At 27.9% G+C, this 26,050-nt stretch overlaps 5 protein-coding genes across 5 annotated transcripts; 1 reads left to right on the plus strand and 4 right to left on the minus strand.

Moving 5' to 3' along the window:
* Positions 1-929: 929 nt before the first annotated feature.
* Positions 930-1,454, minus strand: VNE69_06240 (signal peptidase complex catalytic subunit SEC11; the record flags this gene model as incomplete). Its single annotated transcript, XM_065474000.1, has 1 exon — positions 930-1,454. One exon carries the CDS (start codon positions 1,452-1,454, stop codon positions 930-932), a length of 525 nt encoding a protein of 174 aa, XP_065330072.1.
* Positions 1,455-3,789: 2,335 nt separating this feature from the next.
* On the minus strand, positions 3,790-4,404 carry VNE69_06241 (uncharacterized protein; the record flags this gene model as incomplete). The annotated part of the gene is made up of 1 exon (XM_065474001.1): positions 3,790-4,404. The coding sequence occupies one exon, from the start codon at positions 4,402-4,404 to the stop codon at positions 3,790-3,792; it is 615 nt and encodes a 204-aa protein (XP_065330073.1).
* Positions 4,405-8,461: 4,057 nt separating this feature from the next.
* VNE69_06242 (signal peptidase complex catalytic subunit SEC11) lies at positions 8,462-8,986 on the minus strand (the record flags this gene model as incomplete). Its single annotated transcript, XM_065474002.1, has 1 exon — positions 8,462-8,986. The coding sequence occupies one exon, from the start codon at positions 8,984-8,986 to the stop codon at positions 8,462-8,464; it is 525 nt and encodes a 174-aa protein (XP_065330074.1).
* A 3,625-nt stretch (positions 8,987-12,611) lies between these two features.
* Positions 12,612-14,813, plus strand: VNE69_06243 (uncharacterized protein; the record flags this gene model as incomplete). The annotated part of the gene is made up of 1 exon (XM_065474003.1): positions 12,612-14,813. The coding sequence occupies one exon, from the start codon at positions 12,612-12,614 to the stop codon at positions 14,811-14,813; it is 2,202 nt and encodes a 733-aa protein (XP_065330075.1).
* Positions 14,814-16,231: 1,418 nt separating this feature from the next.
* On the minus strand, positions 16,232-17,569 carry VNE69_06244 (E3 ubiquitin-protein ligase; the record flags this gene model as incomplete). The annotated part of the gene is made up of 1 exon (XM_065474004.1): positions 16,232-17,569. The coding sequence occupies one exon, from the start codon at positions 17,567-17,569 to the stop codon at positions 16,232-16,234; it is 1,338 nt and encodes a 445-aa protein (XP_065330076.1).
* Positions 17,570-26,050: the final 8,481 nt, after the last annotated feature.

Consider the following 26,050-nt stretch of genomic DNA (forward strand, 5'->3'; position numbering starts at 1 on the left):
TATGATGAACAAAGGATACCGATATCATTTGAAATTTAATACAAAAAATTTCATTTGGTTTCTATATTTTGAATAAAATATGTTTTTTCCACATCAATCTGCAAAATTTTAGAAATTTCATATAAGTAATTTTTTAAAAATAGTAGTCAATAATATAAATTAAATGCAATATTATTAAAATTTATCGTTTTTATAATTTACTTATCAACCGATCTGATATGCTAAGAGAAGCTTATATTTAAAATCAAAAAATTTTCTATTGGTATTTAATTCGAAGTTGTTTTTGCAATTGGTTTAGTAGTAAGTAATTCAAATAATCGAAAACATTCATAAAACCCAGCTTTCAGTTTATATATGTTAAATTATAGAGTTTGCAAACAAATTAAACGGAATCGCATAGCATGTTATGGGTTTTTGATTGAGAATTTGGCATCAAAAATATTCTTTCTTTTATATTATTTTGTTTCATATAAATAGACAATCTTTTTTCTCATTTTCACTATTAGAATAGTTACTTAATGTTGTGTGTGTCAAACGTGAACGTAAAGTGCTACACACGTCAAATATATCATGTCAGATTTTGATATCTTTGACATATTTTATTTAAAATTCAAATAACAAACACAGTCGTGTTTTTTCATCAAAGATTTTCTATATTTTTTGGTTTATCCAAATCAGTACAATATTCTAACTTACGATAAATGTTCCACATGACTTTAGAGACAAAATTTTGCCTAAGTTTTGTGAGCGTAATAGAGAATGCTGTATTTTTCTATTATAAAGTCTATAAAGCTATATATGTGTAGCCTTGTATAAAAATTGACATAATACAACGATTTTGGCTGTTTTGAACATGATCAAAAAATTACAGTTTTTAATTTATTTTTACTTGTCATTAAAACGATAGAAGAATTTCAATAAAATAATATTTATTCTCTTGTGAATAAAACACTTAATCCTATAAGACTCAATACAGTGAATTTTACAGCAGGTATGGTATTTATCCAAATGGTCATCATACCGAAATAGGGAATATAAGCAGCAACACAAGATTTCACATCTTGTGGGGCCAAGTAATATTGATTAGGCCTATATAAGCCGACATCATCAAGTCTATTATTGTCACCCTTAGTAAGAGTTCGTGTACCAAATTTCTTAATACAACGATGAACTATAGGAATCGTATTTTTGTATAATTGAAATACGGTCATGTCTCCTACACCATAAGATTTTGGCCTTAGCCATAAAATATCTCCTCTCTCAAACCCAGGACTCATGCTCTCACTAAGCACTACGACTATAGGACTGTCATTATTTAGAATGAGAGAAAACAATTTCCACATCATATAAGTTCCAATGATTGAATAACTAGCATTTACAAATTGTTTAAGCATTTGTCTAGGTCCCATTCTAGTAAACGCTGCGACATCCTTTGTACTGAAGAGTAAATCCATGAAGGGGTAAAAAAGGAACAAAATAAAAAACGAGAGACAGATAAAATTATGTATGTGTTTCAAACAATAAAAAACATCATCTATACAAATTAAAATCAAAGATGTTTTCTTTATCAATATCACATATTATAAAATTATCCTCAGATAATTTTATATTTTGACAATTAAGCCCAAATTTATAACTTGTTTGTATAATGAATTTAGTTATTTAATTTTTTTTTGTTTAATCGTAGCAAAAAGGTCGGTCAAAAAACATTTAAGTAGTTTAAAATAATATTCAGATAAAGTCATATTTTACATCTAAATAATGTATTCAGTACAGTTGATTAAGATAAAACTCTTTTTTTAGCATTTGTCAAACCAAAATCGTCATGTTACATTTTGCTAGATTTTTATTTAAAAATAAATTTTTAAATGTACAGTTTACGTCTTTAAATATAATATAATTTGTCTAATGTTTAGTATTAAAAACTCAATATGGTCCTCTTTAATAAGTAAAGCGTCTCTAATACTTGTTTAAAAGAAAAGGTTTTTTTGAAGCACTATTTGTCATATTGTATGCTGATAACATTAATGTTACCAGAAGGAGAGCTGGTTATTGAAGAAGGCTTTTTATTAGAAGAAGAACTGGCTAAAGTGCGCTATAGGAATATTTTTTGAACTAGGGTTTTTTTGTTTTTTTTTGCCCCTTTTTTTGAAAAAATGGAGGAAGGAAGATGGAGAGGAAGAAAGAAAATTAACAAGTAGAATAAAAGTTTTAATAAAGCAGCAAAGACTGAAGTAGAAGAATTTCTTTGAAGCATATACCTAAACAGATATAGTTTTGCACTATTGGCTGATCTGTTTCTATTAGGTATAGAATTTTTTAGAGAACGCCAATTACCTTCTATGGTATTGTTATGGACTCCCGTGATTGGGTCTCTAAAGTGTAATGTATGGTTAACCATATGGTGTTGGCTAAATAAAGTACCTAAAGAATTATAGGCTCTCGCATATCACTATGTATGATACTTTTTGTGCTTACATATTTTAATAAAAGTGCTGTTAGAGTTTCTTTATCCCTTTTTTATGTGTACTAGTATTATTTTACGTTCCAATGTACGTTCGGTCATTCCAAAACACCAAAATCCTTTCACTAGCTTGCCTCGGTGGTTTTTATTTTTTCCTATCTTCGTCTCATCAATTTCTACTATTATGTCCTCTCCTCCAATAATGGTCATTGATGACAAATACTTATCGTAAATGTTCATTTCTTTTAGTTTTTTTAATACTGTAGATATAGTTTTTTTCGAACAATGTAAAATTTGACAAATATACTTACTGGGATACCCAAGAATCCACAGATTAAGTATTTGTAATGTTAGTAAATGACAAAGTTTAGAATTACTAAAGAAAGTGTCATTCCAAATAGAAATTGTCTTTCGACATCCCTTCCAAGTACAAGTTAATAAATACTCCTTCTTACTTACTTTACGTATTTTACCTCCACATTGATCACAAATATTTATTGTTTTTTCTCTTATCAGTTCATTATATATAAATTCTAATTCTTCCTCTCCATCTTCCTTCCTCCATTTTTTCAAAAAAAGGGGCAAAAAAAAACAAAAAACCCTAGTTCAAAAAATATTCCTATAGTGCACTTTAGCCCTGCCACGTAATATGATATTTTATAAAAAAACAAATCGCAATCAAGCAATCAAAATGTATTTCTTTAATGGATAAATTGCAGTTATTTAGGGCTGAAATGAAAAGTTATTGAATTCTTAATTCAAAGTAAATCTAGATGTAATTTATGATAAAATCAATAATATAATTTAAAATGATAAATATTAAAAAAATTTAGTCAGTTAGATTTTGTTTAATATAGGAAAATGAATTTGACGAGAGAATCCAAACATACAAGTATAATCTCCATCGCCATTATAAGTTTGTAAATCGCTTTTTATTTCGAGGACAAGCAAAAAACCTCTATTGTTTTATTACTGGTATCGATTGGATATAAGCAAAGTAACAATATACATATTATATAATGGGAACATAATGCATTTATGTTCAGTAAAAAATAAGAATTTAGAAATATGATGAAAATTTATGCCTGAGACGCTACAAGAATCGCTACACGACGCATAACAATATTCGAAAAATTCATTTTTTGTATAAATAGAAATAACATAATATTACGATAATCTACTTATTTTAGATAGGTCGATCAGGATTTATATCTATTCAAATTAAACTTGATGTAAAATTTAATTCTAATAAAAATATAAAATTATTTGGAAAAATGAAACGTACATTTTCATTATACTTAAATTGATTTTTATTCTTTTCGATTTTAGTCACATCTTGGTCTAGTACAAATTTTACTAATTCTTTCATTAATGTCCTTTTTAGTAGATTCAGTCGTTAAGGTCAAATTATAATCATTGCCATGCTCATTATTCAAAGGATTAATTGTTAGTGTTGGATTGGATGCATAAAATGATTTCTTATTATTATATATTTCATTATACAAGTTTTCTTTAAATACTTGTGTAATTTTTTCTTCACATTCAATATTTACCTTTAACTCAATATTATTTCTTAAACTATATTCAAGTATGGCCATATCTACCTTTTTTTCAAGTATGTATGACGAACTTAAATGATATATCAATTTATAACTGTTAAATGCTAAAGCCTGTATAAATTTATTGATTTCTCTTAATCTTAATTTAGGTTTTGTCTTGATTAAGAACAAAATAACGTTTAGTTGAAATTTTCGTTTCAAATTTTTCATTTGTTTAATATTTATCGTTTTTTCTACGTAAAAAAATGAATTCCTGATTTCATCAACTAAAGAGTCGTACATTAATATTTTGAATACTATATTAGATACTACAGATAGCTTATTAATGTCAATGTCGTCGTATTGTATAGTTTCTGTATTTTTTATTAATATTTTAAACATTTTGTTTTGTTTGGATTTTCATCATAAAATTTCGTCAAGTTTTTAGCAGTTGCATATATTTCATGTGAATTAAAATCATCTTCCAATTTATCTGAAGTGTAAATCTGATAAAACATTACAAAAAACATAGTAACTAGGGTATCTAAAAATTTATTTATAAAACCGAAAAAAAGATTTTTAGTTCTTATTATTTTTTTTAATAACTGGCTAGGCAAATGTACAACCAAAGAAATAATCATGAAAAATCGATATTTTTTTTGAAATTATCAGAAGAGTTTTTTACTAACTATGAATACAAATAAGCAACAAAGCATTTATTATGATAATTACATTTATCAACAATCATGACTCAATACGGCGTGTAACATAACAAAATAAAATTAATTTTTTAGTATTATATTTTGATAATAATAGAGATAATACATTGATGCTCAAAATTTTATTATCGACAGCACTACAAAGAATTCTTTTAGATAGGAACGTTATATTTAATAATATAAACTTTATAAATAAAATTTAATCTATATTGCAATAAATCGGCAGAAATCCCGATGTATTTTTTGCATAATAAGAGTTGTTTAATTGTATAAGTTCAAATATAAGTAATCAACGAAATAACAACACAAATAAGTTTAATGTAAAAGTAGAGTTATTTAGAATATATTAATTGTATTAACAAGCTGATATGCATAGCAAAACATTACTAACACATAAATATAAATTGTAATGAGCAAAATTTCCTTGAAATAGGTGTCAGTATCAATAATCACAATATAATTTTGAAATATCATATTTTTGATATATTATAAGCAGACGCTAGAATTTATCTTATAAATCATGAACCCGTCCCAAAATAGCATGGTATTAAAATGAAAATATAATTTTTTTTTCAAAAACAAATTACAGCATTAAAATTATACGCCTTAAACTAAGTGAACGTAAAAACAAAACTATAGTAACAAATGAAAATCATGCTTTAATTATATGAGCAATTTCAAATTAAAATTAGCATAGAAAAGTGATAAATTAAATTACAATATTTTTTAAATTTATGTGTTGTAATACTAGTTAGTGTTTTTTATATAAGGTAAAGTATTTATTTTTAAGACCTATATTCAAAACAAGCAATCACAAAGTACCATTTTGTGAATATATTTACACTTATTCTTTAAATTTCTATAAAAAATAATTATTCGGTTCAGAAAACAAAAAGATTATGATACAATAAAATTCTTTGTATGACTTTATGTTGCTGCATTTTTAGATGTAAGGGTTTTATATCTGTAGATTGTTTTCTATAAATAATAAATTTGCAGAAATTTAAACAACCCTTTCAATGTTGGCTACCGCATAAGAATTAATTTTTTAAGAAAAATAAAGTGACGTTTATATCAATATCTTTCATTAATATAGGTATTTAACCAAAAAACAACAAATTCCATGTTTTTAAATATCAAGTTTGTTTATACGTAAGTATAAATTTAATAACGACGATTTATACGTCATATACATTAAGATCAAATATTAAAAAAATACAAATTATATCCTTCAAAAAAGAAATTTCATATTCTAATCCAATATTTCCCCCAAATTTATATGTACCGGCCGTATTTTTTTTAAAATTGTAATATTAAATGAAGATCCATTTAACTACTAGTATAGATGAAGTATTAAAACCGTTACATATTATAGAATTAGATATATTCTCGCAATAATCTTTTTTTCGACGAAGAAAGAACTTCTTTGTATAAAATAGTGTGTAAGTCTGAGTTGTACTGTGTCGGGCATGATTATAGCCCCGATTATAATTTTGACAGCCTTGATCTGTAAATAAGAGATATTCGAGTTGACACAACAATTGTCAATTATAATAGGCTACAATTTCGATTCCCAAGTTCATGTATTAGTCTCATCAAATTTAAATTTTTAAACATTTGTAGGCATAAAAATCTAATGTCGGCATTTTATATTTTTGTATCCGTGAAAGCATATGCTAGGCCTATTAGTATACCTCGTTTAAAAAAACAATACCTGAAATATATATATATATATATATATATATATATCGAAGAATGAAGTAGAGTATATAAGCACTCCGCTGCGGATATTTAACAAAATTTTGCCCCGGCCATCGGACTTTTATTGCATATACCATACTAATAGTGGCAAAACGACGTTTTAGTAGCATCTTCTCACATTAATAGCGCTTGTACATATAATAATATTCAAATAAATAATCCATAATTATAAAAAACGAATTTTTTGAGGATTCTGGTATAGATAATGAAAAAATTGTTATAACTAGGATAGGGAATTTATTAATAAAATGGAAATTAATTAAGTTGGTTTTGAATTCGATAGGCACTTTAAATATTACCATGACGCAATATGATCATTGTTGTATAATAGATGTATCTTAAGTACTGCTATTTCCTTAATAATAACCAAAAATTAACACTAAGATTATTTTTCAAAGCATTAAACCTTAAAATTAAAAGTTACTTGTGGCAATTTTAGAGTCACAGTGTGAATTTTGAAGGACCCTGTTACTAAGTGATCAAAAGCAATATGTTGATTCGTAAATGAGTGTTTAGATTTACACAATATAATATTTTTTTCTGATTACTGTGATTGATATCTTGACAAATGAAATCATGCACGGGAAATTTTTCAGTTGATTCATGAATCTTATGTGATGTACAGACATTAGAGGATTTATTTTAGCTGATAAACTTAACGGGTCGGAAATAATGCTAATGCTACTTAAATGTACGTATAGTACTATAATAGAAAAAACAATGATTAAACTTGAATGAGAATCTAAAGGCTTATTATGGACCTTCCAAACGAAGCAGGACGGCTCTATACTTAATTATAAATAATGATGTAATTTTTTTTTATTGTTATATGGGAGCCAAGTGGTCAAAGCAACCTATGCAATCCTGGGAGATTATTGAAGCAATATGAAGAGAAATGTGTGAGATGCAGACGAAAGTCGGGGCTTTCGTGTTTGTATGACGACGTCCCTCTTTGTGTTATTCGAACTGTGCTCTTTAGTCATATTCGCTATAAATCATTAACGCGATATGACCATAGAAGGTTGAGATTCTACTGGAGCCAATGTCCAATTTATACAAAGTTGATTACCACATAATGGGTTATATTGTGGCGTTTTTGGAGATAATAATCTTACAGCAATAGTGGAATATAAGTACTGTCATATGTCCATCTTGTCCTTTATGAGTGATTCTTTAATTTCTTACTTATGAAAAAAATGTATCGACAAACCCTTTTGAGGGTTTTTTTACGAAGGACGATAGTTCAGAACTTTTGGTACAAACATTTTGAAATTTATTCTAAAACCAGATGTTTTGTTTGGTGCGCAATTATGATTATTTTTTACGACTACCCATTAATTTTAATGTACTTGTTTGGCTATCATTTTGTTTTTTGACATTTTTTTGTTTAAGTATAAATGGGAAAACAATCTTTTAATTTTGATATTGTCAAAACAGTTATTACAGATCATAATTTTATTAAAACAATTTTTTTTTATTTTTTTAACATAAAAACTCTGTAGCATCAACAGAAGTCATTATTTATAGTTTAAGCTTGTTTATTCGAAATCTCGAATAATTAGAGAGCAAATTAGAGGTTGACCGTAAAAACTACTAAGATAAACTTAATTTCGTCGATTTGAAAATCGCTTTAAGGCATACTTTGCAGCTTATTTAATATGATATCCATGGTATTTTAAGTATTTAAATTTGAATTTTCAAATTAAAGATCAATATATAAAAAGCTAAAGCAATGTCTGTTCAACTTTATAAAGTACAAAACAAAAAATATAAAATTTTAAAATTATTCTTAACAGTTTTTTATGTTAAAAGTCAAATTTGGTGGAGCTATTTTTGATTTTGTTATGTAAAAATTTTTTTTCGCAACCTACAATTCATTTTGTTTATATGAAGGTCAAGCAAACTTTTATTTTTCATATATATAACCGCTATGTCTGCTTAAGGTTAATAAATGTTAATTTAATTGGTATTTTTTTATTTTATTCTCTCGTAAATAAAACACTTAAGCCTATAATACTTGACATAATATATTTTAAAGCGGGTATTGTACTAGCCCATATGGACATCATACCAAAATACGGAACAAAAGCAACAACACAGGATTTCACGTCTTCTGGGGCCAAGTAATACTGATTAGGCCTATACAGCCCCACATCATCAACTAAATTATTATCTCCTTTTGTAAGAGTTCGTGTCCCAATTTTTTTTATACAACGATGAACTATAGGTATTGCGTTTTTGTACAACTGAAATACAGTTATGTCTCCTACACCATGGGTTTTTTTTCTTAGCCATATAATATCCCCTCTTTCAAACCCCGGACTCATACTTTCACTAATTACAACGGCAATATGATAATCATTATTTAGTATAAGAGACAACAATTTGAAAATCATATAATATCCAATGACTGAATAGCTAGCATTTACAAATTGTTTAAGCATTTGTCTTGGTCCCATTCTAGTGAATGCTCTGATATCTTTTGTACTGAAAGGTAAATCCATTAAGGGGTATTGAGTGTACTAATTAATATATAGGAGGAAAAAATAAAAACTATCCACAAAAGATATTAAATTAACCTTTAAATATGGAAAATTAAAACGATTTGAAGCATTAAATATGTATTTTTTTACATGTATTAAAATTGCTGTCAAATAATTTCTAATTTCCAACCCACTGTCAAATATATCAGAGACTTGACACCGAACAAAAATTGTGGATGGTGTATTTATCTTCTTTATTCTAAATTTTAAAAGAAAACGCCTTCTTTTACAAAAAGCATAACACTAAAAGAACCAACTACAATATCAAACGATCCTTCTTAAGACTAGCGCGTAACACATAATATATTAAAAAATACTTTACTGGGGTATAATATAATAACTTACTTACTAATTACTTTTCACAAGCTATATTTACAATTTCTTCTGACAGTTTCCGGAGTTCCTCCTGAAATCCACATATTGGGTCCTCGAATACACCTTCATGTTCAGTATCAAGCCCATGTCTGATTGACATATTTAGGCTTTCTAAAGTCATTTTAAGGACTCTTGTCTGTATATATAAAATATACAATGCACTTATTTATATTAAATTCTGTCGTTTCTTCTTAGTTTTATCTTAAGATTAACTGTCTTTATTTTATTGTGCACTATTTAAATTTATTCTATTGATGACAATCACCTCGTTTAGTGTCTGTTTTTTAAATCAAGTTTCTCTGAGAAACTTGCCTATGATATTTTATTAGTGTTTTTTATGGGTTTAATTTTTAAATTTTATATTGGGCATTTTAAGCCTAATTGTCGATATATGTTGTAGAGCGAGAAGCGGGTTTGCATCAGAATTGTCTTAAATCTTTTTTATATAGATTCCACAGCTTTTTTGACATTTTAGCATAAATTGCAACTTTTTCCGATCCAGAATATTTATAGTAAACTTATCATTGTTTGTTGAATGCGAGGAGCAAGGTTGTTTACAAAACATCATATTCTTCATTGTTATTCAGTAACCAGCACAATTTTTTTTTATTTTGTATAGGAATAATGGTTATAGTAATTTTTAGCCAATTATTTTCGATATAGGGTTTTTGTATTTTACCTCCCGATTTTAAAAAACGGAGGAAAAAGTCTGGACAAGAGAAGAATTAGAAATACTTACAAATAATTGTTTACTAAAACGTAATATATGTGTACAATATTTGTTTTTAAAATTGATAATTACACGTTCTATTGAGGTTTATGATCATATAAACAGAATTTACAAACACCTGAAATTTTGACTGGTTTATCACTTTTAATAGTTGTGAAATAAACAGAATTCTAATATTACAGCGATTTATGTTAATTTTCTTTTCTAATCGAATAAGATATTTTACTAACGTTATAAATAGTTGAACTAAGAACTACCTTTGTCGTAGTAAAAGATAAAAGAAAATTTATATAGTATATGGTGTTTTTTATATTTTTTTTACCTTTTGTTGTATTAATACATTTTTATTTATTTTTGTTTTTTCCTCAACATTTTCTTTACTCCGTTTTTAAAAACGTGCAAAAATCTACAAAAAACCCTATATCGAAAATTATTAGCTATTGGTTGCTTTGGCAAAAAAAATGTTATTCATTTTTGAATTAAGAAAAGGACGGATCGTAGCAAACAACTCCAATTAGAAGGTCTATACTTTGTTTTAAACAAAATAAAGTAAATGCAAAAAAGAACAAGAAGGAGACAAAAATATCGATCGTTTCTAATATAAAATTACAAAATTAATAAAAATATATTCAAAAGTAAATTTAAATTCTTTTATATTATAATAATAATTATATTGCATTTTAAAATTTTTTGATAAGAGTTTATACATATGCTTTAATTTTTAGAGGTGCCCTTGGCCGAGTGGTCGAAGGGATGTTCTCATTGACCAATGGGCTGGGTTCGAGTCCCAGGGGCACCAAATTGTTTCTACTTTCTATGATGCAGTTGGAACAACTCAGATGATGAAAATGTCCACGGTAATCATTAAGTTGATTCAATGAAACTTGTGTGTGTCCAGCCACAAGGGGATTAGCATCTAGTGTAGAAACGCACCTCAAGGCCAAAAAGCAGTATCGCCCTTTGGTGACTTAATGATACATAAAAGTATCTAATGGGTACGGCCTAGTTGGAGCCCATGGCTGGTGCACTCTAGAGTGGGATCCTAGAGCTAACTAAGAGACTAGACGAAGTAGGGCAATAGAAGGTCTCGTGGACCCTATCCTACATGATTCTGTAACACGGTGGCCGAAACTAGTGGGAGACTGGTGGTCAACGCAGTCCAATAAAAATGCCGGGCTGGGGACGTGGTCGTGTAAGGAGCCGTGTGTGCAATACAGACGATTGTAGGGACCTTTGAGTAAGTACGATGATGTCTCTCCTCGGGTTATAGATAACCATGCCCGTTAAGTATATCCGCTGTGAGGTCACTCTGGACGCGATTTGAGGTATAAATGGAAAGTGTTCTCCTGGAGCCAAAGTCCAATGGATACGGCGGAGCTTGCTGCACCGGCAAGTTATACGGAGGGAGTTTTAGTGAGTAAGAATCTCACAGTACCAGTTGGAAAAGGATCACACCCAAATCCCTCTGGTCCCTATGTAAGGTTTCTCCCTACCTCTTACTTGCAAAGAAAAAAAAAAAAAAAAAAAAAAAATTTAATTTTTATATAGAAGAATTATTTCAAAAATCTTCTTCCATAATGACTTGTCTGTTAAAAATATAAATCTGGCCAGATAGAAAGTAATAAGCATATACTCTACATTCTAAAATCGAATGTATAATAAAATGAGATTTGACATACAAATCAGGTCGATTTGGATAAAGATATATTTGAATGTAAAAAAATAGTTTATAATTTAATTCTCTATAAATATTCTATTTGGTATGATTAATATTAAAAGATGTAGGTAATTTGACTCCTCTTGCTCATCCCTTTTAGCACTTCATTTGTGAAGTTATAAAAATAGAATAAATGTCCTTTGAGTTATAATGTTTAAGCATCTTCGATCGATCAATTAAGTACTTCTTAAAGGATGTACTTTTTTACTTAATAAATTATAAATAATTGATATCTTAAAATATACTTTTATAATCCTAAAAATAAATAACGTTAAATACAAAAATTAGATTTGATTACTAAATATGTCCACAAAGAATATTATATACGTTGCAAATGTTGAACGTTTAATGATAAGTACATGATTTACTTTAGAGAAATTTGATATTTATATTTTGTTATATTGCATTTAGACAATTTTAGGCATCCTTAAATACAGCAATCTTGGTTTGAAAGTTTACTCTTGTAAATTTGACTTGAGATTGGATTTAATTGACACATATCGAGAAACCTAATATTTATATTTTTTAGAAAACATACAATAAGATTACATAAACACTAAATATAAAATTTCTATAAATAAAACACCTGTTTGCATTTTTTTAGTTGATTTTTTTTGACATGCAAAAAAAAAAATATATCCATAACTTTATTTTGAATTGAATCATAATTCACCAAAAAATTTTTAGTGTATGTTTTTATTAAGTTTTTTTGTGATTTGTTTATATTATTTTTCATCTTTAAAAAAACATTTTGTTTAGGTCATATGTATTTCGCTAAAATCTTGTCTCTTATTTTAGTTATTCGGGGATGTAAACACGTATATGATAAGCTTAATGAGGTGATAATAAACAAGATAGAGAATAAAGACTATGGAATAATAAAACGTAGGAATTTTTTTTTTGAAGTTTTATTAGGATTTGATGAAAATGATAATATTTTAAGCATAAAGCTATCAATACAATTGAGCAACATAGACATTCGGCCAAAGTTCAAAAATATAAAAGTTAACTGTAATTATAAATCCATTGATGATATAGTGAAAGAAATCGAACATATTTTATTTGAAGCCTACAAAGAAAAAGTAGTTGATTCCATAATTTTAATTTATAATCTAAAATTTAATGAATCTAATTATATTTTGAAAAAAATAATTAATAATATAAAAAAAGAAAATATAGTTAGGAAAAAACGACCCTTTCATTCAGATATCTGTTATGTAAACATCATTGAAAATAATGCTTTGATAGCTATTACTAGTTCAAAAACAAAGAGATATTTTTATTATATAGAAAATAAAATTTATGATCAATGTATACAACGGGAAAATATTAAAAACAGCAATATTAATTCTATATGGATTTGTATATATATAGACCAAATATATTATTTTTTTGAGTTAGACATTAAAGAATTGGGGTTAGAAAATCTTTATTTTTCAAATATAACAAAAAAGGTATATGATAATGAAAATGATGACAAAGTATTTCAGTATCTTTACGAATTGTATTTATATGCTAATATTGAAAACTTTGATACCTGTATCGGCACTTTCCTACCACTTTGTACTATAAATGATGTATTAATCATAGGTAATAATTTTACAATTGAATTAAAAAATCAAGAAATAGTTTTTTTACTTGATTCAGGCGATTATTATTATTCTTTTAAAGAAAAAACTGCAAAAAATATAAAAATATTGTTTGAATTTCAAGAATTATTGGTAAAAATCTCCATGATATTGAAAGCTGAAGAGAAATTTAAGTGTGTTGAATTATTTTTTCGAATAACAGAAAACAACATATATTTGAAGCTGCTTGTAGATAGAATTTTATTTTATTCGAGAACGTCTTTGAGGATCATCTTTACACACCTTTTGTTAATTGAGAAAATTTTAGATGAAACTGAGTTAAAAAAAATAATTGCCAATGAAGCATTATCTGAAAAAAGAAAAATTCAAATTCTAAAAGATACATTGAGGATTTTATTAAAGTATGAATGTTTATCTAGCACGTACACAATGAAAATCTGTTTATTTCTAGAGGCCGAAATTTCTATGAACGAAGATGATGTTATTAGTAATTCTTTGTTTGGAACTTTAAAAAAAATTGCAAAAATCATAGCAGATAAAAAAACGCAGAAAAACAATTTTAATGAGCTGATTGAAACATCTGACAAAGTCCAAGTTGATTTATTGACAATATACGAAGAAATTTATATTTTACATATAGATAATATTAAAAACATGAAGGAGATAGTTTCTGAGTATGTATTCCAAGTAATATTATTGTTTACAGAATCTGTCCATAATATAGGTGTAAATTTATCTAACAAAACAGACAAAGTGTTTACACGTTCATGGATTAATGAAAATGAAATAGAAAAAAATAATGACATAATAAGAAAAAAATTAATAGATAAATCACATGAAGATAAAAACATTGAGAAAATAAAAAAGATACTTGAAATAGAATCTGAAAAAAAATTAAGGAAAGCTTTAAATACAATTCAATATCATGCATTGAATAAATTTGTAAAAAACTTATATGATGATAAAATATATATGAATTTTGAAAATAACTATAAAACACAAGGGTATAATTTGATTGACAATGTACTTATTTACGATGATAAAACGAGAAAATTACTCAATTATTCAAAAATTAATGTAGAGAATCTGATTAATAGTTTTAAGAATTGTGAGAAAGAAAAGTTTTACAAAAGATTAAAATATTATATGAAAGAAAATTTGAGAAGAAATGTTAAACCCCATTTTTTTTACGCAATGATGGAATTTTTTGAAAGTGAAATTAACAATGAAATATGTAATAATGCCAGACATAAAATCAACATAGAAAATATAAAATCTAAATTTAGTGAATATGATGTTTTGGAGCTACTTAACATGGATTTTGGGATAAAAATACATGAAGTTTTGATAAAAAGCTTAGAGAATAAAAATCAATAACTTTTAAGCTGTTTATATTGCCAAATTATATTTTTTTTAGAAATATAAAATGCAAATCTAGGCCAGAATTCGTTAGCGAATTTTATAATACTTAATATTTAATTACAAAAAAAATATTTGCATTTTAATAATAAATTTATCGAATAACGCCAATAAAAGTAAAAAGCTGCTGATATATGTATTTGTTATATTACTATCTCTTAAAAATCATAATTTGTAAAATATATACTAATTCCCGTTCCTATATATCAATTTTTTTGATTATACATATTACAATGAGATGTACTTCGCTGAACTTGACATCATACCTTCTTTTCATTACTGTAGCATTATAATTTATTTTTTTTGTGCAGTAGTTAATAGGAAACACTATTATATATAATAATTGCAAAATGCAAGAAAATACAATCTCACATTCTTATATCTTGTTTATGCAAATAACTTGATGTAAAATTAATTTAATGATTCGTTCAATGCTCTTATATAGATATAATTATATACATGAATTTGTTTTAATTGTGAAATTCTTTTAGACGATATTTATTGTGATATTTAAATGCAAATAATTAGAAAATTTGCCAATGTAATATTTACAACATCAATTAATAATTAATCTTATATTTAAAATATTTTTAATATGTTTTTGAGATAATCATTTAGTTTGTTTTTGTGTTGTACTTTAAACATAAATACATTGAATTTTAAATGCTTTACAAAAAAGCTTTTTTTGACATTAATATATGAGATTTTTTAATAAAATATAAAAAAATATAATGGTAAAGATTTATAAACATAACATTACCTGAATTAAAATAAAACTAGTAGAACTTTTATTGTTATTTAGAAAAGCCACCAAGCATATAAAACTTCAACAGCCAATAACTTATGATACACAGCAGCATTCCATAAAGGCCTTGCTTGTAGGCTAAAAATTATCGCTTAGGATTAGAACCACAGAGAAGAATGCCTGTGATCTGTGTTTAGCAGGATTTTAAGAGAATAGCACGTCTGACGTACTCGTCAGTTAAGAACCTAACTCTTCCAACTTAAATAATACGGCATCAGCTGCTTGCCATATTTATCTCAGGTAAAAATTTACAACATTACTTGTATTTTTTTATTGACTTTAGATTGATATTATTAAATGTAGTTCAACTAGTACAATTTCCATACAATTTTAGAAATATTCTCGTAAAAAAAAGTAAAATTCAATAATAATACATACAAAGAGGTAAAGTTATGACCTCTAAAAATATGGTAATTAAATATTTATTCAAGAAACAAAAATAACCTATGTTAAAATACTCTAATAAAAGCAAATTGTATTTTCTTTAAAAATAAAAAATGTTAATTCTATACATATACAATTTTATAAATAAGTATATTTAATTAATATTAAAATACCCATAAGACCTTTATTACGCGATATCAAATTCTTTCTCGGGCCATTCGAGCGCAATTAAGAGATTTTTTCGTAAAACTTCCTCAGAAGAAAAGTTTGAAAGATATAGTCTATTCATGCATGTTCTTGCCCATGGCAGTTTATCAATTTTTTCTTTACCATCAGGCAAAATGTTAAACAATTCTTTTCTATTTCCAATGCAAAGATTTTTAAATCCTCCTACTGGTGGTTTACGAGATCCAGTTACATAATATAAAACTTTACTTCTCTCTTCTTGTGTTAAACTTTCCATAACATTCCAAAACCAAATAATTTCTTGAGAATCTTCTGTAAATTTTTCGCCCCCACTTACATAACTTTCATCCGTATACTTAGTATTTGCTTTCCAATCTTCAATATCGATGAAACTTTCTCCACAAATTAATTTCTGGAAGGAAGATTGAGATAATTTCCCTAACAACATATCTTTAGGTATTACTTTATGCAAACCTTCTTTTATTAAATCACATTCTTCACTTATATTCTTACTGTATTTATGTTTTAATAAGGTATCAATATATTCATCAACGTTTGTTTCGTCTACGACAATGTTTTTTCCATCTGTTTTCAATTCAATTCCATCTTCATCTACAAAAGTAAGTTCTGAATCTTCAAGCAAGTCTTTATTTTCTTTTAAACTCATTAAATTTCTGTAGTAATTTTTATCAATATTTTCAAAATCTTCCGTTGTGATATCAATTTCTAAAATTTTTTTCCACACGATTGGATCAAATCTAACATCAGCTATAATTGATTTTCGCAACATTAAAGCCATGATTATACCTAAAGTTTTATAGGCCAAATTTCTTATTTGTGGATTAGTTCCAGAGCAATATTTCATAGGAATAATCCCAGAAGTATCTCCACTTGGTGAATAGAACAATTTTCTTTCGGGTTTGAAAATTTCTTGAATGAACAAAGTGAAATATTCTTTACTGAGACCACCTCCATCTTGTCCTATTTCATCGATGAATTTCACACTATAATTATACTTTAATAACTCGACTTTTTCCAAGACGAAAAGATATGCAATCGCTGAATAAAAAATTGTCTCACGCCTACAATAAATTATGACAGTATCATTTGATTTTGTTAGTTTATTAAAATAAATTTTCAATTCTTCTTTAAATCGGGCTATTTCATCTTCATAGGCAGCCTCAGTCAATTGAACAATATCTTCATTACTACTTTCCACGTCCATATTATTATCAGCATGAGCCATTTCAATATCCATATCTACGTTATCCTCTAATGAACAGAAATAACACGATAAATATATTAAAACAATATAATTATTTTTTCCCCAGAAAATCATAATGGGTAAAATAAATCTTGTATTTATAGTTTTTTTTTTGTGCAGAAAATATAAATTAAAAAGAATTTGCTTTGTTTAATATTGAAGAACAACGAAATTATTGTCTCTAGATAGAATTTATAAAATTTTGACAGGCGTTTTGATAAGAAACAATAAAAAACTGACAGATGACAGGTGCAAAATCAAAATACTAATTTTTATTGTACAAAAACGTGATATAATGCTAAATAATATTTTTTTAAGCATTTAATTTTTAAAAATTTATGCTCGTGTCAATCAAATCAAATCAAATATTTTAAAATTATTTTTTGGATGTTATAGTTGATCCTTTTCTAAAATCATTGGATAAAAAATCCTAGATTAATAATAAGTTGGTCTTGCTATTTTTTTTAAAATATTTTATATTTGACATTGCGAATCTTCATTTAGTATATATATGTATAAGTTTTAAATCATGCAAAGAATCAAATACTAATGAAATATAACAAAAACTATATTCAATGATAGTACTTGAAGCTGCATTGTAACATTTGATTACGCCATATATTACTTGAAAACAAACACGTTACTTGAATGAATGATTTTAAAATAAAGCCGTCTTTAGCCTTTTTTATTTTTTAGTAATTTTTATCAATTAAAACATAAAGAAAGACACTTAAAAGGCATTTTGTTAAAAAAATGTTATATATGATTGAATGAAAATTAAAGGATCTAACTGAAGCCTTTGATAGTTAATAAGCAACAATGTTTTGTCTGATGTACTAATAGTGAAGAATTAAATCCATAAATTTGATTCGAAGTTGATAAATCAATAAAAATAATCATATTTTATGAGCTAAATCGATGTTTTAAAAAAGTACAATAAAAATTTTCTTAAAAATAGAAACATGTAAAATTGGTTTATTTATATTAGTTACACCTTAAATATAATTTTGGGGCCATCTTTGTCTTCGTATGATTTTCTATCTTAAATTTATTATACCAATATTGGGAGCAGGGATACTTACAGCCCTTGCATTAGAGGGTTTTACTTTATTTTTTCGAAACCAAAAAATGAAGTGGAAAAAAAAAGAGAAGTAAACATTAGCACTCATATACTTACAACTGTAATATTAAAAATACTTTTTAAAAATGTTATTTTAATATTAAATTTAATCTAAAAAACGAATGTCTCTATTGAACTATATATTTTAAATTAGGGCAACGCATTTATAATACAAGTTTTGATTAAAAAAATCTTTCTAGATTTTAGAATATGTATTAAAATTTTCTATATCTAAATCATATTTTTTAATTGTTGGTTTATAACTAAAGAAGATTTTCATAAAAATTCTCGTTTTATACAAACCAAGAATTTTAAAATATTTAAAAATCGGAAGTGTAAAAAATGCACCTCAATAAACAATACAATGAGTTACTTGTAAATCAATTTTTGTATCATAGTATATACTTATTTAGTTTTTATAATATCGTAATTGCTTAATAATTTTTGTCTCTTCTCTGCTCCTTTTATTTTGCACTTCGTTTTGGGGGTCAAAAGAAAATTTGTACACCCTCAAATGCGGGGGTCATTAGTTCTCTTTGGCCCCAATATTGATATTTATATTTTTAGTGTATATAAATTCTTGTGTCATCTTTAATTGATGTTTTTTTTCATAAACATGCATCATAAATTGGTTTAAGGATCTATTAGTCTTTCATATCTTTTTTATATTTACAACTTGATAAGTTTTTGAACGATTATCATATTCAAACACCCTCAATTTTTTTTGCCATTGAGATGTTTTTTTTTGACAGGTTTATTTTTTCAAATTTAAGAATATATCCAGAACTGGCAATAATATTTTCTAATTTATATTAAAACTAATATTTAATTATTATTTAGAAGTTACCCTTCTAATAAAATAATCATACTAGGATAAAGATAGACTATATGGTTCAATCAAGCAATCCGATTTGATTTCTCATAAATACTACTTATTCTGATCATATTCTACTATAATAAGAGAATTTGTACATATAATTTGTGTATATTTAATAAGGATTTATTTTAAACACTGCTTTTCATTTTAGTAAACTCTTTAATGTCTAAAGTTTTTTTTTTAAGTTTGTCATTTATTATTGTCGGGGTCATTGGGTTAAAGGGCCCACTTTGGTCAAAAAAATGGTATAAATATTTTTTTTTAAAAAAAGACCCTTTTTTGGAAAGTCAAAACGGCAAAAAAGGAAGAAAAAATAAATTTAATAATATTCGTAAATAAATCACCTTCAAAGTTCCTTCTTAACATATATCTTATCAACGATTTAGTAATCAATGTTCTGGTTCTGTGTCTTGCCGAAGTCTCATTTTTTAATCCACTCCAATTTCCTTCAATTGTGTTAGTATGACATCTATTGGAATTATTTACAAACTCCAATGAATGATTAACAGTTTTGTGTTCAGCAAAATAGTTTTTTTTCTTAAAATAAAACTTGAAGCAGTAACTGTGCATAATTGATTCAAAGTGAACATAATTTTTAATTATTTCTTCTAGTGTTTTGGCTTTCCTATCGTTGACTGGAATCATAACTATCTTTCTTTGAACGGTTCTTTCAACCATCCCCAAAACCCATACACCTTCAACCCGATGTCCTCTGTGGTATTTTACTTTACCAAATTTGCTTTCATCTTTTTCTATTATTCCTGGTCCACCGATTTTACCAGTTCGTTCGTATACTTTATTTTCAATTGTAGAAATTGTTTTTTATGATATGTCGAATACATCTTTTACCAATATCAAGAAATTCTCCTATAGCAGTCTGGTTAACCTTACAAGACCATAATTTTATTATTAACAAAACATCTAAAATATTTGTTATTTTGTAATAAAATGGAGAGTCTTTTAATAATGACACTTTCCTCCGACATGCTTTCCAAACACATTTAGTCATTAATTTATTTTTATTACTTACTTTACAGTAAGCATCGCATTTTGGACACTTTACAGTCTTATTTTGAATTGCTGATGTAAAGATGTTCAAGAGTTCTTCCATTCGACTTTTCATTTTTGGGGTAAAAAAAACAAATTCGCTTAAATACCATTTTTTTGACCAAAGTGGCCCCCTGCTCCGGGTCATTGTAATTTTGAGTGTAAGTGCGAGATACGTATTGTAATTTATATTACTTTTTGCTAGAACAAATATACTTGTGGTATTTGCAAAAAAGTCGACGCTTCTTTGAATTATTATCTACTTTTGCATTTCTAAACACTTAACTAAGAAACTTGTAATAAATGATTCTCCCGATTTTTTACCTGTATGTACATGCACTCGATACTATAAACTTTAGTTTTAGAAAATTATGCATTTTTTTGTATTTAACATAATTATTTGTTGTTTTTTATTCAAAACGATAGTAATTATTGTGTAAATTTAAATTATTTTTTTGATTTCATTAACGGTGATAAATTTTTATCAAAATTTCTATATTTTAATTATATTTTTTTTACTTTTGGCCCGTTTTCTTTTACTCCAATTTTGTAACATGCATTTAGAAAGCTTTATTTCGCTTATAAATTGCTATAATGAGAATTTATTTATTCCAACTTCAATGCGTCTAAGATACAAAAATCTACATATTAAATTGAGCGTATAGTATTTTTCTAACGGGGTGTATTTGTTATAATTATTCATTGTTATTTATAACTTATAAATATTTTACTATGTGATTCAGGATATAAAACATAAAATTGAGTCAAAAAGTTGTCATTTGTCTATTAATCAATTTGTATATGTAAATTGCATTATTAGAAATTTTACAAAGGTGGATGAAATTTATTTTTTCCATTTTAAATCTATTTTAAGATATTTCACTTTAGTTTTAGTTATGCAAAGTATGATATTATAAGACTTTTTTGAGTTAATAGAAACTTGTTTTAAATGAAGTTACAAATAAATCTAAAAATTTATATTTTTTCCTAAATTCTTTCATACATCGAGTTTTGATTTTTCGTTTTTATAATCTTTCACCACACAGTCCATACGAAAAAACATTATAAAGTTATTTTTCTAGAAAAATTGCCAAGGCTTTAGCCCAATAATCCTTTTATTATTAGTGAATTTTTTCCTCGCATATTAAGCACTTTTAAATTGTTTTATCTTTAGCTATATTGAAGTCTTGCATAGATAAAGTGTAAAAAATAAAGTATTATAACAGAATTAAATATCTCTCCATGCCTATATATATATTTTTTCTTTAAGTGTTAGTGAACGGAGAGCAATTGGATCATTTGCACTTAACAATTTTTCTTGAGATGGTATATGTCAAGGGACAGATCTCCAGTGGTCCTAAGATTGCCCTGGAGACCAGAGAATACCATACTATAGGTATTCTTCTTCTTCTCTCCAATTATGTTTTGGAGGGAAATACTTTATTTTCCCTCCCACAAACATAAAAGAAAATCATACCCAGAAGGGTATGAAGAAGTTAAATAAAACATTAAGTAAAACTAACTCTTCTCGGACTGCTGGGCAACCAGTAGTCCACAATGGTGGTAACGGTGAAGAGGATATGAAAGATGAAATCGATGAAATCTGTTCCTATGTGAAAAAACTGAGTCTACAAAACAGATGGACAGAATTTACCGGCGAAGATCTAAGTAAAGCCGAAGACTTTCTCTCCCAGTTTAGAGAAGTAGAAGATATCTATGAGCAAGCCAAGACGCTGGATATCGTAAAGTCCAAACTAAAAGGAAAAGCGTTGCGATGGTATAAGGCCTTCGAAGGTGAGGAGATAACAGATTTCGATACATTCAAATCCCAATTTCATAAGAAATACATAAAAGAAAAACTACTTGAAGATGTAACTGATAAGTTTATGCACTTGTACGTACAAGGTCCAAAGGAAAGCGATATCATGAGTTACGCTTACGACCTCAAGAGTTGTGCAAAGAAAAGCACTGAATACTTTAACCGATCAAAGATTGCGATAGGAAGAAACTCCCCAGATACGTTGAAGGAATCTATATTAGACACCAAGGACTGGATAGAGTTATTAGATCTGGTAGAAGAAAAGGAAACTTTTATGAATAATTATCTAAAAAAGAAAACCAAGTGGCCCAAAATTCCACGTAACGAAGCACCCTTGCAGGAAAAGAAAGTGATTAAAACTTTCACAAAGAAGGCAGAAGAAGGAAATACTGCATTACTCCTGAAGGTAGGAAGAGTGGATAAATCGAAAACTAAAGACATGCGACCAAGAATTAAACTATATTCCGAAAAAGAAATTATTTCCGCACTAATCGACACAGGTGCCCAAATTAACCTGATTAGTAAAAACACTATCCAACGCCTGGGCCTAGAAACAACAAATGTCAGTCTAAACATTGAAGGAGTAGGAGGAAGTGTAAGATCAGAAAAAAAGGTGGAATTCATGATTAAAAAACCTAAAAACAAGAAGAGCAACAGAGTGGAGGCTTATGTAGTTGAGAACTTGCCAGAAGACCTCATTATAGGTATTGGAGATGCCGTTTCACTAAACTTGTTAAAGATGCTTAATAAAATGGAAAGCGCTGTTATAACGAAATCAGTATGTACAACAACGTCAGTTAATAATGAAACACTTATAACTGATGTCGGAGATGAAACATTACTACAAGTTGAAAAAGAAAAGTTCAATAAACTTATTACGGAGTATTCAGAAATTTTTTTAAATGGAGATCAACAATCAAGTCTAGACATTGAACATGCTATAGAAATAACAAATGACGTCTCTGAAATAAAAAATATTCAATATAGAAGGTCTCCGGACCAAAATATGATCATAGAAGAAAAAGTTCAGGAGTTTTTGAAGAAAGGAGTTATCGAAAGCAGCGATTCAGATTATACATCCCCAGTTGTATTAGTCAAGAAACCGGACGGCGATCTAAGATTTTGCATTGATTATAGGAGACTGAACAAAATCACTAAGAAAATGATTTACCCCATACCTCTTATAGAAGAAACTATTGAAGAGCTACAAGGAGCGTCTATATTTACTGTATTAGATTTAGAATCGGGATATCATCAAATAAGAATCCGACAAAAAGATAGATATCTTACATCTTTTAGAAGCAGATCAGGGACTTTTCAGTGGGTTAGGATGCCATTCGGGCTTGTAAATGCGCCCTTTACTTTCCAAAAGATAATGAATTCAATACTATCTCCTCATTTACATAAATTTGTACAAGTATACTTAGATGATATAATGATATATTCAAGATCGGTTAAAGAACATCTAGAACACACGGAAGCAGTGTTTAAAATATTAGACAAATTAAAACTGAAAGTCAATCAAAAAAAATGCAAGATTGCTAAAAATTCAGTAAAATTCTTAGGTTATATGATAAACAAAGATGGAATAAGCATACCATTAGAACAACAAACCAAATGTTTACGACTTAAAGTTCCGAAAACTCTCAAAGAAACTAGGGCCTTTATCGGATTTATTAATTACTTTAGGAAATTTATAAAAAACTACACAGATATAATGGCCCCGATTTATGAATGCTTGAAAAAAGGAAAATTTGAGTTTTCTGAAAGCGCTAAACAAAGTGTAACCAAAATAAAAGAGATTATCACGAGCTCTCCAGTCCTTAAACTACCAGATTTTAACAGAAAGTTTATTTTATATACAGATGCATCTAATTTATACATAGGAGCAACACTAATGCAGGAATACGAGGGAATAGAAATGCCAGTATATTTTATATCAAGGAAATTAAATACGGCAGAAATCAACTATACAGTAACCGAAAAAGAGTGTCTTGCTATAATATGGAGCATAACACAATTCAGAATATATCTTACAAATACATTTATAATCCGTACAGACCACCAAGCGCTTAAATGGCTACTGAGTTTTAAAGAGAGTACAGGGAGATTAATGAGATGGATTCTAACTTTAGAAAATTACTCTTACGAAATTGAGTATATTAAAGGAAAAGATAATGTAATTGCAGATGGATTAACCAGATTTGTCCATACAGTAAATAAGGACCAGGCTGATGAACTATCCGTTTCAGAAAAAAAAGAACTTATTCTAAAGTGTCACGAAGAATGTGGGCATGGGAGTATATTTCCAACATACACGCTAATCCTCCAGAAAGCGCAATGGAAAGGTATTTACGCAGATATAAGAAAAGAAATAGAAAATTGCCAAGTATGTCTGAAATTTAATCCTAAAAGAATACCCAAAGAGTATCATAGGATTCAACTGAAAGAACCATTTTCTCTAGTTGGTATCGACATAGTAGGCCCATTGCCTAAGTCAGAAAATGGAAAGATTTATATAATTGTAGCTACCGATTACATTACTAGATGGTGTGAAGCTAAGGCCGTGAAGAATAAAACAGCCAAAACAGTAGCCAAATTTATTTTTGAAGAGATCATATGCAGACATGGTCCACCGAACGAACTACTTTCAGATAGGGGACTCGAATTTTTGAACTCTACAGTAAAAGAATTATGTAGAATTTTTGGATCTAGTTTGTTATACGCCCTATCCGGGCGTATAACAAACTAGGTTTTTAAAAATTTACCCTCATGAGAACGGGTGTGTCGCAGTTTGAAAGTTACGTACAAATCCGTAGAATGCCACCTAGAGAGATGATTTCTGTTCTGCGAGAACAAAACCTTCTTTTGACCAGTATGTCCTGTTCTGAGTGTTCATCTGGCATGGTTGAGAGATCAAAGAAAGGCCCGGACCTCATATGCTGGACTTGTGATAATAAAGTGTGCAGGCTCTACAGAAGCACAAAGAGCATTAGAACTGGATCGTTTTTTGAGGGATTTAAATTGCCATTGTCCGAGATCTACGCTATGATTATGCTTTGGAGCAAGGGAAAACAGATTAAAGAGATCATTTCTGAGCATGGATTTAGAAGAAACAGCATCGTGGCAATTATAAACAAGTTGAGAACTATTCTTAAAGGATACTTCGAGGCTGATTCTATGAGATTGGGAGGTCCAGGTATTGTTTGCCAGATCGACGAAAGCCAGTTCGTCCACAAGATCAAACATCATCATGGCAGAGCACCATCAAGTGATGTGTGGGTTTTTGGGATCGCAGACACCTCTTTCTCTCCTGCGAAGTGCTATATGGAGATTGTTCCCAATCGAACAGCTGCTGTTTTACTTCCGATCATTGCTAGGATATGTAGACCTGGCACAATCATTCACTCTCATGGCTGGGGATCATATGTGAATATCGAAAGAGAGCTCGGGTTCCGTCATCTGGTTGTAAACCACAAGACAAATTTCGTTGATCCGATAACTGGAGCCCATACCCAGAACATAGAGTCATTCTGGAATAAGATGAAGATTGTGATTAAGAAAATGTATGGTGTTCAAAAAGCACAACTTCCTGGTCTTCTAGCTGAACTGATGTTCAGAGATGAGTTTAAGCAGGCTGTGTTCATCAGAATTCTATCTTTACTAGCCATAAGCAATAAAATTAATTAATTC

The sequence above is a fragment of the Vairimorpha necatrix genome, chromosome 6, assembly GCF_036630325.1.
Source record: "Vairimorpha necatrix chromosome 6, complete sequence".
Lineage (NCBI taxonomy): Eukaryota > Fungi > Microsporidia > Nosematidae > Vairimorpha > Vairimorpha necatrix.